Here is a 17,020-nt window from a genome sequence, read left to right as displayed (position 1 = left end):
GATCGTGAATGTTATACTAATAGGTTTTGCAGTGGTGATCGTGAATGCTACCCTAACAAGATTTACAATGATGATGGATCATAAAGGGGATACTAACAGATTTAACGGGGGTGTTTCATTATGAATGCAGTGCTAACTGGATTTGCATTGGTGATTACCAATGCTTTGCTAATAAGATTTTCACGCTTTTTTTTTAGAAACAATGTACGGTCTAATCTCCAGAGACCCTCAAGTATTCAGATGATGTTGAAAATAACTCTTGGTGAAATGTTTTGCTTACATTTGTATCTTCTCGGAAAATTTCCATTACAAATAAACATACGCGGTAATATTCGGGGATATTTATTGTATTTATTAAGCATTGGTGATTGCGAATGCTCTACTTATAAGATTTTCACGCTTTTTTTTTAGAAACAATGTACGGTCTAATCTCCAGAGACCCTCAAGTATTCAGATGATGTTGAAAATAACTCTTGGTGAAATGTTTTGCTTACATATGTAATATTCGGGGATATTTATTGTATTTAAGCTGTTTGATTGCGTGCACTGTGTTTTTCTCACTCCTTTCTCGTAAAAACCCGTAAAGGAGCTTAAAAAAAACTCCCGTTAGGCATGCTGTTTGTGTCTCGAAGCTTTCGCAAAAACCGTAAGGAGGAAACTTTTTCAAAAGTAATTCCTCTCCTTCTCTCTCACTCATGTTTTGCTGTCGTAAAAACGGTTGAAGGAGCTCTCTCTCTCTCTCTCTCTCTCTCTCTGCTGTCGCAACAAAAACCGTAAAGAAGAAACACACAAAGAAATAATGCCTCTCCCGGCTCCTCTTTCTCTAGCCGTCTCTCTCTCTCTCTCTCACTTTTACTAAACTGTATCTCTCGCTCTTCCCTTTCATGATCCATGGTATTTGGTATGGAAAAATCACAAGCAGCATTTAAAAAGCGAGTTTTTTTTTTCTCACATTTTGTCTTCCTCTCCCCGTGTCACTCCGTTCTATTTCAAAACAGGAAAGTCTCGACAACAAGTGACCAGAGACAAATAGAGCCATTGGAGCAGAATGATGCCGAATGATCAAAAAAGAGTTCATAAAACTCGTAATTTTACTGAAGTTTCCAACGACAGACAATGATGCATTTGGACGGCGCGAGTTGATTTCACGGCGAACTGATGATTTTTGAGTGTCGTTGTATTTATTTTATATTTTTTTTTTTCATTTCTTTTTTAGATTCGGCTAGAATTATGTTCATATAGTAGATAGTGAAATAGATTTCCTAAGGCAAAAGCGAACTTCAGCCAAAGCATTTTGATGATACATACATTATACACACACACACACACACACACACACACACACACACACATATATATATATATATATATATATATATATATATATTATATATATATATATATATATATATATATACACATATACATACATACATAGTACATATTATTTCTTACTAACATCCTGACCTAACCCTAGTCTTTCAAATGAAAGGCCAGGGCGTTATCATTTAATCCACACAGGCCATACAAGATTTGGAAGGTAAAGACTTCTGTACCCAATGTTTTTTCTGGGCAGGCTGCCACTTAATATGCCAACGAATTATACCCAACTTCCCCACCCACCAGTGAAACCCAGAAAATACCTCAAGTACAAAAGTCACTTTGGGTCTAACTTCTGTTATGACTATGTGTGGCCTTCATTTGAGAGACTGGGTTTCAATCCCTACCTGAGAAATCTTAGGTACCCTGTAAATTGTCAGCTATGGGGCTACCGCTGGTAATGGAGAATGGGGCGATTGCAATCAACTCCTCTATTTTTCTTTGTATTTATATATGAATATTGAGAACAATGTACCGCATAGTATCGTGGGAAGTCCTTCCTCTATCAGTAATCCGAAAACATTTCCAAGGGATTTGTTCAAACATAAAACTAGTCATCAAATCCAATATGGATAGTGGTTTATTATGCCATTCACTGTTATCCAGTGGTCATTCGAATCTTCAAAGTTTCATTTATATATATATATATATATATATATATATATATATATATATATATATATATATATGTAATAACTATCACATCGAACCGCGTGATCCATTTATATATCAATTCAAGCTACAAATGTCCTTTAATATCTAAATTCACTTACCTCCCAAATTATATATTTCATATATGTACCGAAGGGGAATTTTTTAATTGATAATAATTTCGTCCCCCCATGGGATCGAACCACCGTCCAATGGACGGGGACGAAATCAGGACAGTCAGTGACGCTATCCAATCAGGCTGATTATTATCAATTAAAAAAATAAATTTCCCTTCGGTATATATATGAAAATATATCATTTGGGAGGTAAAGTGAATTTAGATATTAAAGGACATTTGTAGCTTGAATTGATATATATATATATATATATATATATATCTATATATATATATATATATATATATATATATATTTATATTTTATATATATATATTATTTCTTTCTGCCATAGTATAAATTAAATGTAATTGGAAGTGAGTTGTTTTCTTCCGTCATTTCAAGGTCTTCCCTTGAAAAGGGGACTTTTTTTTTATTTAAAATTTCTTAATGGTCACACTCAGGGAATACGTGGGCTAGATACCAATTGACATTGACGTAGGGAAATGATGCATTTTGCCGGATCTCGTGCGGGGTATTTGTAGTTATTTTACCTTGTTCGATATTTTTTTTTTTCCATTGTAAAGTTGTCCCTGTGTTTTTTATCCATGTTGAAGGTCGGCCGCTAATATCCTGCTGGGTGGGTGCCTGCTATGTTTCACAGTACTACTGTATTTTCTTTCTTTCTTGTCAACTTTATTTTAATTTCTTCTTATTTGGTCTGTTTTTTTACTGGCATTTGTTCCCCTAGCTTCCTAATACCACGAATATTTTATTGATATAATTTATAAATGATAATGATAAAGGATCCTGTCAGCTGCTTTACTTTGTATAGCGTGCTGTAGCGTTAGTTGAACGCATCACTAACGTATATTTACTACATTTATTGTTGATTACGACTACTGCTACTATTACTGTTTCTGTCATCAAGGACTGAGGATAGTTTTCAGTCTTTTTCTTTCAGTCTTTTTCTTTCAGTCTTTTTCTTTCTCCAACGCCGTGTGGTGCAAAGGGCCTCTGTACAATTCCTGGGCTTCATCTCCCTCAAATCTCTCCACTCATCTCCTGCCTCCCTTCTCATAGTTCTCCTCCTGATAGATCTAGGTCATGGAACCACTATAGTAGATTCACATCACCCGTGCATCTGATGTCTAGGCCAGTCCCTTACGGCGCTCCTGATTGGCTGTTGATAAGCCAATCACAGGGCTAGAAACTCTCAGTCTCGAGAGAGAGTTCACATAGGCAGGCTGTATGTTCCACCTCCCCTGAGGGATACGTCTTTCAAAAATATCCTTCAGGAGAGGTGGAGCATACATCCTGCTTATGTGAACTCTCTCGAGAGACTGAGAGTTTACAGCCCTTTGGTTAGTTTATCAACAACCAATCAGGAGCGTCGTTAGGGACTGGCCTAGACACCAGATGCACAGTTGATATGAGTCTACTATAGCGCCCTCAGGAGTCCAGTTGCCGCTGCCACAGACTATTCTCCTTAGGGACCTGTTCAAAGGCTATGTTCGAGGCATCTCCATTCATTTCCTTAATGGCGTTATTTACTTTTTTATGTCTGTTCTGGCATCTGACTCTTAATATTCCTCCTAAAGATTTCTCAAATTAGCAAAAAAGCGTTCTTATACTGTTTATTTGTGCTTTGCAATATTTCATCTCTCTCTCTCTCTCTCTCTCTCTCTCTCTCTGTGTGTGTGTGTGTGTGTGTGTGTGTGTGTGTGTGTTATCTACAGTACACTCGTGCCTTGGCTTCCTGACAGAAACTCTCCCATTACTTATTCACTAACAGGCATTCTCACCTGAGAGCGGTATATAATCTCACCATTTCTCACCCTCTGTACTTCCTCCAGCTTTTCTTAATCTCCCCTTCCTTCACATTTACCAGCAGACGATGTTTACTCTTTCTGGTGTTTATTATCATATGCTATTTTGGTTATCCATCTCTCTTTCAAAAGAGTCCGAGCAGCACATCTTCTGTGTATTTCTTATTTGTATTATCCACTCAATCTATCATTATACTGATTTTTTTTAACGAATATCCAAGGTATTTTTAGGTCTCTCAGAATTTTTTGTTCGCTTTTATCGTGAGCAGCATTTTTTTTCCTTGTGTTTCTCCTCACCCTTCCTTGCTGGAGTTAATCGTTGCAACCCAACACTGTGAACCGGTTTATCATCATATGTATGCCGTTCATTAATACTCACCGCCATTGTTACCCAGAATATCTATGACCAGCCATTAAGAAAAGGCGGATAATCTGGGTTTCATGGTCGGAATAGCGTTGATAACGAACGGAAGGAGAGCAGTATCCGAGGGGGAGGGCGTGTGTTATGGGGCATGTCATGTTTAGGATGGAGAGTTTGTTATTCAAAGACACGCAGGAAATAGAACGGAAAGGAGGGAAGGTACCCCACAGCACTCAATGGGGCCACATATCGCAGTTAACCTCCTAACTGGCGTTGGTGTCTATCCTATTATAAATTCACCTTACTTATTACCTTACCTACCGCACTGCGCTACTGACTTGATCTATTCTCTACTTACCCAAACTTGCCTTGCCTAATGTAAGGTAACCCGTCCTTACCTAAGCATACTCAACCTTTTTTAATAGGGTAAACAACCGAGTGGACTAGCCGCGGCCACCCTAATCGTGTTCGGACCCACCTTCAGAAAAGTACTTTAACACGTCCTAACACCGGAGATGAGCACCAGTCACGAGTCCTAGGTCGTGGGAGCAACACCTCGAGCCATGAGACTCGTGACTGGCGCCCATCTCCGGTGTCAGGACGTGTTAAAGTACTTTTTCTGAAGGTGGGTCCGAACACGGTTAGGGCGGCCGCAGGTAGTCCACTCGGTTGTTTACCCTATTAAAAAAGGTTGGTTAAGCTTAGGTATGGATGGGTTACCTTACATTAGTCCACTCGGTTGTTTACCCTATTACTAGATTTATCTAACTTGACCGTTCCTGATCTTACTAACTCCCTTTCACCTTATCATCAGAATCTACTTTCCATCCTTAATTAACCTAACCAAATCTTACTTTGCCGGGTCTCTCTCAATATCTCTAACTCCATATGAACATTTATTTATATCCGGTTTCCATGATTAAAAGTGCTGGAAGTGCTTGATCCTGAACTAAATCGCTGGCCGCTGGGACATAAATCTCCAGAACAAATATTTATTGTAAATCGCAATTGAACGAAAAGCTAAATGGCCGCTGAACTGCTAAAAGTGATGATACTATTGAAGCAATAATTCCTCTGGGAGTTCATTCGTTGTTGCTTTATTTATTTTGGTGGATTCGTTCGTATGTGCTCCAAAAAGAGTATTTGTTATTTGAGGCCTTTGAATTAAGAACACGGGTCTGCAAATTGTTTATTTTGTATTAGATGACGCAATACTTGGGTGTACTCGGCATCTTTTAGTTATAATGGGATTAACTTTCCATGAGCTTATCAGCTTTCGTTTTTCTTAGGTATTTTTCATGAGATAGCCAGCTTTTTTTTTTTTTTTTTTTTTGACAGTTTATTCACTTTGGTGCTGTTCCCCCGATGCCAAACAGCCAACAATTACAGCGTGATATATATATATATATATATCATATATATATATATTATATAATATATTTCATATATATAAAATATATATAAATATATATTTATATAAATATATATATATATATTATATATATTCTATATATATTAATATAGAATATATATATTATATATATATATATATATATATATATATTATTATTAATATTTAATATATATATATGTATATATATATTACTCGTCTTCGTAATTTTATGAATGCTATTGCTTTAATTCAAATGATCCAGATCAGAATGGTATATATCTATATATATATATATATATATATATACTATATATATAAATATACATATATATATGTGTGTGTGTGTGTGTGTGTGTGTGTATGTATGTATGATATATATATATATATATATATATATATATATATATATATATATATATAATTATGTGTGTGTGTGTGTGTATTAGAATATATATACATAGGAATGTGCGCGATTCTTTTCTTCATGTCCCTCTTCATTTATTCATTTCATGTATCCTTCGATATGGTCATATTTTAACTTTCATCAGAAACCAGGACCAAAGTCTAAAGAGGACAGCCTCTTTACCTCGTATGTTTGTTCGCTCTCCCGTGTTTATATAAGATCGACTCTTTTGTAATCCCTCAGACTTACCCAACTTTTGCGAACCGTTGGCGAACCGTTAAGTGAGAAGGAAGGATAAACATTAGAGGATTATCCTGAATCGTTTGACAGAGTGCATAATCGTCTCAGATTTCAACGTTTATATATATGTACGTCGAATAGAAAGTATTAAGCTTGATATCCCTTCTAGCAAGGGACAACTTTACCCTAAACTTATTATTTTCTCCCCATCATCACAACAGATACCCTTGTCTTTCATTACCTCTCTCAATGGAGTTTGGAGAAAGCAATGTTTTCGCATTCCCATGGAAGACTGTTAATAAAATATCTTGGGAATGATTCACGGATTTTAATGAATCAGGATGAACAGATGATTCGACTTGTAAAGAAATGACGTCTTGACGTTTGTAGCCATAAGATCATCTTGCCTAATGGAATATATACTTATAATTTTTTACCTTTAGCAAAAACACTTATTATAGGTAACAGCTGTGTAAGCCATGTATGTCATATTCTGTATTGGATTTTTTCATTTGTCAAATACTTTCCTTTCTGTGGGACAAAGGTATGGTGAAAGGTGTCCAGTATGCATGTAGTAGCAGTCTAAGGGTAATCAACAGAAACCCACTAAGGCGATTATCATATTTGCATGATAAATTTGCACTATCAAAAATGTGCAACATGAACATTTCTTCTTATCACGAAAGAACTAACAGAACGAATATATTGAATATAAAAGATACCATGGGTCATATTCTTTGCAAACTGACGGAATGTATCTAGTTCTCCATGTGTTATTATTGATGGCATGTACACGAGGCAACTCTTTTTCTCGGTAATTTTTTTTTATCCTGGAAAAATATAAACTAGAAAATAATATTAACAGATTTTACCTTCGGTGAAACATTACTATTTCCTCCCCAATAATGATAATAATAATAACTTGCAAGTCATGGTACGAGTAGCCGTGGTGGAAGTTTGCGCTCGATCTTTTGTTCTTGGCCCCCTCTGTGTAAGCAGGATCCTGTGTGTAAGTAAACGTCTTATGGTCACTCGGGTATCAACTGTAGCATAATGCTTTACTACAACCATACAATGATCATAACCTTTTCTCCACTTTCTTTACTTCACAGCAATCAGAATACGTACGTTCACCTTTATATTCTGTATCCGTGAACGAAGAGTAAGTGTCCTGGTTTATAGCGCAATGGGTGAAGTCTCGTAAGTTTCAAGTTCTGTTTCATTGAAAATGGTCATTATTCCTAATATTCTTTACTGCTTCTGTTAATAATTTAGACTAGCTTAGTTTTTTAATCTCTCTCTCTCTCTCTCTCTCTCCTCTCTCTCTCTCTCTCTCTCTCAGCCATACCTATCCATACGGTAGATTAACTTTCGTATCCATTGCAAGGATGGGCCATTTTTATTTTATTCACTAGCACTTTGTCATCAGGTCTCCCTGTATTCTCTTAGTTCTCACTGTTATACTGACATCATCACTATAATAATTCTTTTCAAGCTGTATATTCATACCACTGTGGCAGTTCTCTTGAAACGGTATTTGAAGTCACCATTTCTCATCCATGCTTGAGCGTTTGCTTTCCTCATTATAATATTATTTGTCATTATTTTTGTAATTTAACGCGGGAGGCAATTGCTGTTTACGGTACAAAAGATCACATACTTTTCTATCAAATAAATCTGACACTCATTTCATTTGTTATAATTGCACATGGCTATTTTTCTAACCTTTACAGTATACTCCCTCCCCCCCAAAGAAAAAAAACTGTTCTATAAAAGAAAACAGTTGATTTCTCAGATACCTGAATGACATTAATTTTCGTTCAATTCATATTTAGCCTTAATCGTAATTTTAACGGCAGTTGATTTTGTTGTCTTTTTTCTAATTTTGCTGGATTATCGTGCAATGTATTTCCATTTAAAATTTCTTTCATTCTCTCTAATAATGTCAGGCGCCCGTAATTCCTGCTCTCATTATTACCGGGAATATTCAAGGTCGTCAGAGAATAGACAGAAGACTTTAATGATGTAAATAAGGCACGATTCTTTGCTGTTGTCATTAGGAAGAAAATGTTCGAAAAATAGATGTTTTGGTGAATAGAACAGTTTTTTTATTTTTAAAACATTGAATATTTTACATGGGAGGCGTGTGTCTGCGCGTGCGTGCGTAAACAACTCTTCAATTCAAGCATATAGTGTGAATATGATTCTCGTTTTATACGTGGATTTTATATGTTCTGGAATGTTCACAAGAGCGCAGTTAAGAACAAAAATATCTCGATCATTGATTGTTTGATTGACAGCTTAATTTATCAGCATGTAACAATCACAGATTATAAATTAACTTTACCGAGATGTAATTTAACTATTTTTTAAGGTTTTTCTAATATTCATTCATTCGGTGGTGTGTTTTTTTTTGTTTTTTTGGTATGCAAAAGTTAATGTTCGTTATCGCTAGTAGTTACACCGTTTCCGTTATATTTCCACTTTCATGAATATTAGAGAAAGGATGCATCCGTTGGTTTTCGGGAAAGGGCCAAAAAATGTTGAGGGAATTTGTAAAATTCAGTAGGTAATCCAATGCAAAGTTAATTACAAAGAACGCTACAAGCTTTCCTCCCTTTTTTTATTCGTTGATATATTTTGAATCATTCAACAGCATTTACCCATCTTTTTGCCATAACTTTTAATTATATACCTCTCGCATGCATATAATATGTATATATATATATATATATATATAATATATATATATATATATATATATATATATATATATCTAACGAGGAAAAATCTCTAACGAGGTCAAATGACACTCGTTTAAACAAATGAAAACAAAACATCTAACTGGTAACGTAGCCTACCTTTTTCCTGTTGAATGTCATCTCTGAAGTTGGCTGAAAATCAGTTTCAAACTAGGCTAATATAAACTCTTGTTGTTACAAAAATATACTTTTTATTTCCCAAAATTAGCTAACATAAAAATGGAATAAAATTAATTAAGGATGACCCAAAAAGGAACATTAAACTATCATATTCCTCTCAAAATCATATTTAAGTAAGTACCCCCTTTTCCCCTAAGTGTCCAAACATTCATAGTATATCAATAATCAAAATTAGTCTAGAGAAAACCAATAAGGTGACTTCGAATCCATCTGAAATAAAGAGACCATAATTATGACACCAAAAAAACATTAAAGTTCGTCAATAAAGAATGTGTGCCGCACCTCACTTCCCTTTCTCTAGAAGCTGAATTTCGTCATTATAAATATTAACTTTTTTCAAAGTTCTTCACTCTACATTACCTTGTCTGACGGACCTGCAACGCCTCTTCTGTGGCGTGTTCCACACTCTATCAATCAAATTCAGTGAGTCCCCCTTTGCTTCTCATACAATAGTTTATATGTCATTTTCTGTGCATTACGAGCACACACTCACCACTTTACGCACAAATTTATGCACGCTACATACATGGAACTCGTGATCTTTGAAGTGGGTCACTGACCCCAATTATGTGCCGGTAAGGTTCGACGAAGATATTTAAGAAAAAAATTGTATATTTTTGTTACAAATACCGATTTCGAGGAATTGGTTTTCTGCACATAAACTTGAAGTGATTTTTCATTAATATTTCACATGGAAGGTACCATGTACAAATAGCCACGGTCAAAACCGGTGTCATTAGCAGGTTGGTGTTAGGGACAAACAAGTCCCTTTCCTAACATCACAAGGTTGCTTGAAGTGACTTAAATATTTTTAAAAAGCAACCTCATCGCTGATTAGTGCTATTGCTTATACGAGTGGATTCGTCGCACGTAAATCTGAGTGGGTGCTTTTGGTCAGTTCATTTAGAGTGCATTATTTGTGTGTTGAGATTTATTTTATAATAAACTTGCCCATTTACCCAAGGCAATGAAAAAGTTTATTAGCCTTTTATGTCGTGATCTATCTTGGTAAGTATATTTCGCTATGCAGTGTTGTTGATGAGAACAATTCTTAAGTAGTTGGTATTAAGCTGAGAGACGGACAAATGTCCAGAGATGTGAGGTGAATTTGTCACTCATGTTCAAACTCGGGGATCTAATGAATTTAAAAGGCAGTACAAGAATCTCTCTCTCTCTCTCTCTCTCTCTCTCTCTCTCTCTCTCTCTCTCTCTCTCTCTCTCATGGGCTATGGTAAAATGGTCGGAAATAATTGATAGACCATTGCTCTTTTGTGTATGGCCGTCGCATACTTTTTCTTCTTATCAAAAGTATCGTCTCTTCAGCGTCATTTGGCAAAAGGCGGTACTGGATTCAAACGGCTCAGATGGAATTAACAGCGTAAATGAGCTGAAATTGACAGATATTTTTTCTACGGGGAAAGTACCCTTCTCATTTGTCATTACAACTATGTAGTAGAAAAGGAAAATATTATGGCAAAGATTATATAGTTGTAAACGTCGCTTCTTGTTTACATATGGCTTACATATGGCCTCAAGTATTTGTAAAATTGGGAAGACTAATTTTAAGTTATAATAATATAAATTATCAATGATTAAATTATATATGATAGAATTATGAAATGCTTCCGTTTGTAAGAGAATATATCGGTTTGGAGCTTATTATGAAGAAAACAGATAATATATATATATATATATATATATATATTATATATATATATATATATATATATATATATATATATATATATATTATATTTATTTATTTTTTATCAGATATGTATTGAGGTGATAAATTATTCGTATTTTCAGATGCATACAAGGAGGGATCATGTAACCGTTAAATTCTGTTACACTTAATACCTAACCGTTTCGGCCATGACGCTCCTAGCAGTTTATCATAGTTTCCATATCCTCTTTTAAATCTAATCGTTTCCCATTTTGCCGCTTTGTCTTCGCCGCTCCTAATACTGGGTTAACTGTGCTGTTTGTCAAAATCCCTCTTCCCTCCGAGAAAGTTTAGAGCGCCTCTCATCATCTGGGAGATCGCTGTTAACGTCCCGAGTTTTCTGAACGACCCTTTTAAAGGTAAGAGAATATTACCTGTGCCACTTTAAATTCCACAGTGCTCGGGAAGGACTGTGATAAATGGGCTGAAAAAGTTGGGGGGGAGAGAACCGTACGTATTCGGAGTCTGGAGGTCCCGCAAATCGTTCCTTTTCTCTCTCTGTGGATTTTGGGGTTGATACCCGGGAGGTGCTTAGGACATCTTCAAAATGAAAACAACCTCAGACTTATGTACTTTCGTGACGAGGTATAATGTTGGGCATGATAATCACCATTACAAATAGAAGAGGTCGGCATGTCATTGGCGTACCAGTTCGGTGGCCGCGAGTTCGATTCTCAGGCATTCCATTTAGGTGTGAGAGATGTGTATTTCTCGTGATAGAAGTTCACTTTCGACGTGGTTCGGAAGGCACGTAAAGCCGTTGGTCCCGTTGCTGAACAACCACTGGTTCCATGCAACATAAAAACACCATACAAACAAAGCAAACAAAATCATTCATGGGTTGTTATTATATACTAAAATGATGCTGATTATACTGAAGATCGTTTACAGCTGCTTACAAATTCTTGACGGCTTTAGACAAAACTTTAAGTAATACCTGATGTATGAAGATTATTACAAAGGTAACTGAGAATATTCTGGACGAAATAACTACGATAGGTGCTCGAAACTGACGCACAAGGAAGGCAGTTGGAACTATTGCGGTACTTTGAAAGTAACATTGCGGCTGTTGGACATGGTTGATTGACATTAACAAGATTAAAATGTAAATATAATTGGAATGCTCGAAGACATACCTACCTGTCATTGTCATGCGTATGTACTTCATGTTTTATGTTCGGTTTTAACAAGGGGAAAACTATTCATTAAATTAAAGCAATTCAGTGCTTAATTATCACCAGATTTGTTTTTCCCATGTACTCTGATCATTATTGTGAGTATTGAAGCGTACTTTTTAGTTCAATCAGGTGTATTTCTCTGGTGTCATGCAGTCAATTAGCTAAGGCATAACAGAAGCATTGAATTTGACACATGGTCTCATGTTGCAAATTTAGTAGAAAAGGCCTGAATATTATGAGAGATAAAGGCATTGTTTTTCTCAAAACTACCTTTGCAATTCGATGGTCTATTAGACCTATTCCATATGAAGTTCCGGACTATTTTAAAAATGATATTGACAACAGTAAGCTAATATAAAGATATTTGCTTTGAAATTACACAAGACGCAAATTCCATTGAAGTAAATCTGGTGCTTGGGAAAGTTTCTGGTTTCGAAGAAATGTTTCCCTTGCCTGTCATGCTTTGCTTGGCAACGTTCTCCAGTTGGGATTTTATTGCTTGCAAGGTCCGCGTGCATGACGCTAGTTACTGACGCTTGGTGACATTTATCTCCTCCGCGGTCGTGAGGTAAGAAATATAGTTGAGGGGCACACGTATTAGAATTTTAATCTTCGTTTTCTTTGATATATATATATATATATATATATATATATATATATATATAATATATATAAATCATAGTAGTTTATCGCTTGCATACGCACGTCCACTCACTCGGACATACAGCATACTTACTCTACCACACACGCACACGCTACACACGCACACACACACACACACACACACACATATATATATATATATATAATATATATATATATATATATATATATATATATATATATTATAATATATATATATATATATATATATATATATATATATATATGTATATATATATATATAGATATTATATATTATATATGTATATATATATATATATCTATATATATATATATATATATATATATATATATATATATATATATATATATATATGTAAACCAAAGTTTTTTCCTCTTTGGAGGAGAAATTTTATGCTTCCGGTTCACAGGAAATGTTAATTGATGAGTTATATGTACACATTTTTTGGAAGCTGATTTGTCACCCTTACAGTAATGAATAATGGAAACAAAGTTCCTAACCAAGAGACAAAAGCTCTTTGCTTTGGACCTCAGTGGCACCTACCTTTTTTTTTTTTTTTTTATATACACCAATGCGCCTTTTATGATTATAAATGTGACACTGATAATCCATAATTACACAATTTTCCGAGTTCGGCACGTGCTCATACACCATTATTTGACTTCGTAGGTAATATTTTCTTTCCTTCGTTACAGTTTGTATTCATTGGCAACGCAAAAGAGTCTTCTATAATAATGAGAATTTTCCTGAGGCCATGAATATACCGATATTGCCTTATGCTCGCAAGCCGTAATTGCATTGAATTTTTACATCTACGGACTATTGTAGGTTTTCCTTTTGTTCCTATTGCCAACACTGTGATGCTTTCCACCTATTACACCTTTCAAACCTTTTCACTGTCAATTTCCGTTTTAGCGCTAAATGGCCTTAATAGCCCCGGTGCTTGGCATTGCGCCTAAAACCTATAAATCAATCAATCAATCAAAAACCAATACAAAAACAAACTTAATTACGAACTGAAACCCTTTGTCATCTTCAAATAAGCTGTAATTGCCAGTATTGCCTAAGTCATAATATACTTTTTTCCCTCCTCTCTTCCTCCACTGACTATTTAAAAACAGTTTGGAATACTTACTGAAGCTTGTGAAGTCCATGGGTGAAGTTATCGACCAGGTTGGGTTTCATGTGAGCCCAGAGTTCCGGATCCTTCCGGGAGACGTAATACTCAACGGAGCTCGCCCGAACAGCTCCGACGCGCAGCGACAACAGCTGTGGCAGAAATGGAAAAAAAGAAACTCGGATTAATTTCATGTCAAGGTCAAGATCGAATAGATACAGTTGCCGTGTTGAGAAGACAGAAAGGGGGGGGGGGGGATAGAGATTAATTCATTTTCTCATTCAGTAGAGTAACCTACTCTGCTGAATGAGAAGGGTACCTATAGCGAAATAAACTACTGTGTGCGCCAAGTACATATGCTGTGTGCCTAACGGCATGTTCTCTGACACCTCTTCCCAGGGGTATTGTTTTGATTCGTATTTTGATTTGTTCTCTTTTGCCCCTCTCCATTATGCTGTCCAACTTCTTGAAATTCGTCTTTTGAGAACGTCTTACCAGCCCCAACCCGTAGGGGGCTAGTGCCGTCAGTGCTGCACCTCATTCGGTGCAATGCAGGCATTACTTAAGGTTCTTTGCAGCGTCCCTTTGCAACTACTTTCACTCCTTTTACTGTACCTCCGTTCTTATTCTCTTTCTTCCATCTTATTGTCCATCCTCTCCTAACAGTTGTTTCATAGTGCAACTGCGAGGTTTTCCTCCTGTAACACCTTTCAAACCTTTTACTGTCAATTACCGTTTCAGCGCTAAATGGCCTTAGTTGCCCCAGTGCTTAGCATTATGCCTAAAATCTATATTAGCTATATAAGTCTTGCCAGACCCATAGAAATCTAGAAATGAGTCGCTAGTATCTGGTTAAAGCAGTTTGTGATAATAACATTAAAGTAAGGAATGTTGTAGAGCCGAAGAGAAAAGAATGGGCAGACACAATTGCTCTTGTACTACATGGCCACTGAGGCTTTGAATTGTCATTTTACGTTAAAACGAACTTACACATTTCACTTACACTGCAGGTACAATCACAACACGAACGAGAAGCCGCATGAACACTAATTACTGGTTTTAATGTTACCGTCACAGGACGTACACAGAGTCACATTAAGATTGTAATTTACTTTGAAAATTTATTTGTTATGAAATTTTCGAGTTTTCATTCTCACCAGACATTATTTTTGAAGTATAATGTCGAGTCCACCACCACCATATCGCACAGACACGGACATGTGCAGACACAGACATAATGAAAGACTCCATGCGGTGTGGTATTTCAGCTTCGCCGTCGAGGCATCGGCTGACAAGGGACCCCGAAATTCGTGAGATATCGTTCGCATTAATATTCGTGCTTCGCCATCTCAGGGGTGCTCCTCATTTTTCACTCTCTCTCTCTCTCTCTCTCTCTCTCTCTCTCTCTCTCTCTCTGAGATCTGAAGAACGCATCGGATTTTTGAAATATCTGAAATCATTTGTAACTCGGGTCGACATTTTCATTTCCTGCAATTGCATTTAAAAGTTCTGTTTGAAAATTCCCTCGCGGAAAGGCTACGAGAATGGCCAAAAATGAGACAGAAAAATGTAAATTTTGAATGCCTGTTTGATATAAAGTAAAGGAGTTATTTTCACGCCAGTTAAATGCAAATCTTATATTTATTTTTATTTTGTGTACTTTTTTTGTAAAGAATATAAAGAATATATCATTCAGGATTTGATTTTTATTTTTTCACCTCATTTCTAAATTATGCATTTTCTTTCAAGAGGTCATTTCAGTTTTTATTTTTACAAGTTGCGTATTTATACGTTTACATCTAATCACTTTGGTCACTTATGCTGCATTTCGCCGCCACCATTTTTATTTATGTATTACTATGTACTCCAGTAATTTTGGACTTGTCTGTATATATATATTTATTCTATTCCGTCAGGCGTTTTATATCTTTACCATATGGCTTCATTCATTAAATTAAATCCAAGTTTTCGTTTTTGATTCAACATTTACTCTTGTTCGTCAAGTTCTTCCACCCAAAGGTAGTATAGTAACGAATGATTTAAGATTGTATTAAAAAGTCTTTCTTCCCTTCTTTTATTTCCTTTATTTTCATCTTAGGTTTATGATTATCCAGCCTTCAAGAGGCAATCCTATCGCTTTCGTCGGAATCAGCACCTCATTTTTTTTGTCTCATTTCCTATTCATATCGGTCGTGGGAAAGATAAGGTCATTAGGGTTCCTCCGATCTTTCAGCATTGCATCCTACAAACGAACAAAGAGAAAGAGGATGTCCGTTTCTTGTCCTTCTTGAAGGCGAAAATGAAAAATATTAATCGACATTTCGTAGACGTCAACGATTTTAAATTGCGTTTTTGTGAGAGCTGATTCCCTCCTGGGTTTCCTTAATCGGCTGATGATATCTCTATCATTATGCAAATTGCTTGAACGTTTTCCTCGGAGATAGGAAAAGATTTTTTTTTATCAAACACCTAATTGCGTATATTAGATGAACCTTTCTGGGTGGAATTCAAATATTAATATGATTTTTTTTACTGATGGAGCGTAATTAAAAGCACTTTTGATAATATATATTCTTCTTAATCCAGTGTATTACGGACATTAACATTCAAGTAAATTTTTATGAGGGTCAAAATTATATTGAATTTATTCATTGAAGCTGCATTTTGAAATTCATGTTCAAATAGTATCCTCTTACCCAAATGGCAGAATATGTCATGAAGATATTATCACTTAAAAGTATTATCACTTAAAAAAAAAAAAAAAAAAAAAAAAAAAAAAAAAAAAAAAAAAAAAAAAAAAAACTTCCAATTAATCGGTAATAGCTGTTTTTTTCATAGTTGAATGTTACCTTCCCTTCACGTTAGTAACCTCTGGACCTGGTATACCAGTTGAGGTAAGCAATGATGAGTTTGGATATTAGTTGATTGACTGACACGTAATATCAGTCTCCTGCTGATCTCTCTTAAGAGCCTTTGGCAGCTGGGCACGATAAAGTCCAGGAACAAGAAAAGTTAATGAAAGTTGAAATGATCGGCTA

The 17,020-nt window shown here is 35.6% G+C and overlaps 1 protein-coding gene across 1 annotated transcript in view; it reads right to left on the bottom strand.

Moving 5' to 3' along the window:
• Nucleotides 1–17,020, bottom strand: part of LOC135223762 (glutamate receptor ionotropic, NMDA 3A-like) — an 893,506-nt gene that overhangs the window by 218,959 nt on the left and 657,527 nt on the right. The window contains exon 9 of the mRNA XM_064262525.1: nt 14,001–14,134. Within this exon, the coding sequence (XP_064118595.1) occupies nt 14,001–14,134 (134 nt within the window). The remainder of the gene's footprint in view (nt 1–14,000; nt 14,135–17,020) is intronic.

This window comes from Macrobrachium nipponense, chromosome 10 (genome assembly GCF_015104395.2).
Source record: "Macrobrachium nipponense isolate FS-2020 chromosome 10, ASM1510439v2, whole genome shotgun sequence".
NCBI classification, from domain to species: Eukaryota; Metazoa; Arthropoda; class Malacostraca; order Decapoda; family Palaemonidae; genus Macrobrachium; species Macrobrachium nipponense.
Note: the sequence above shows the minus strand (reverse complement) of the source record. Positions and strands in the feature narration are given on the sequence as shown.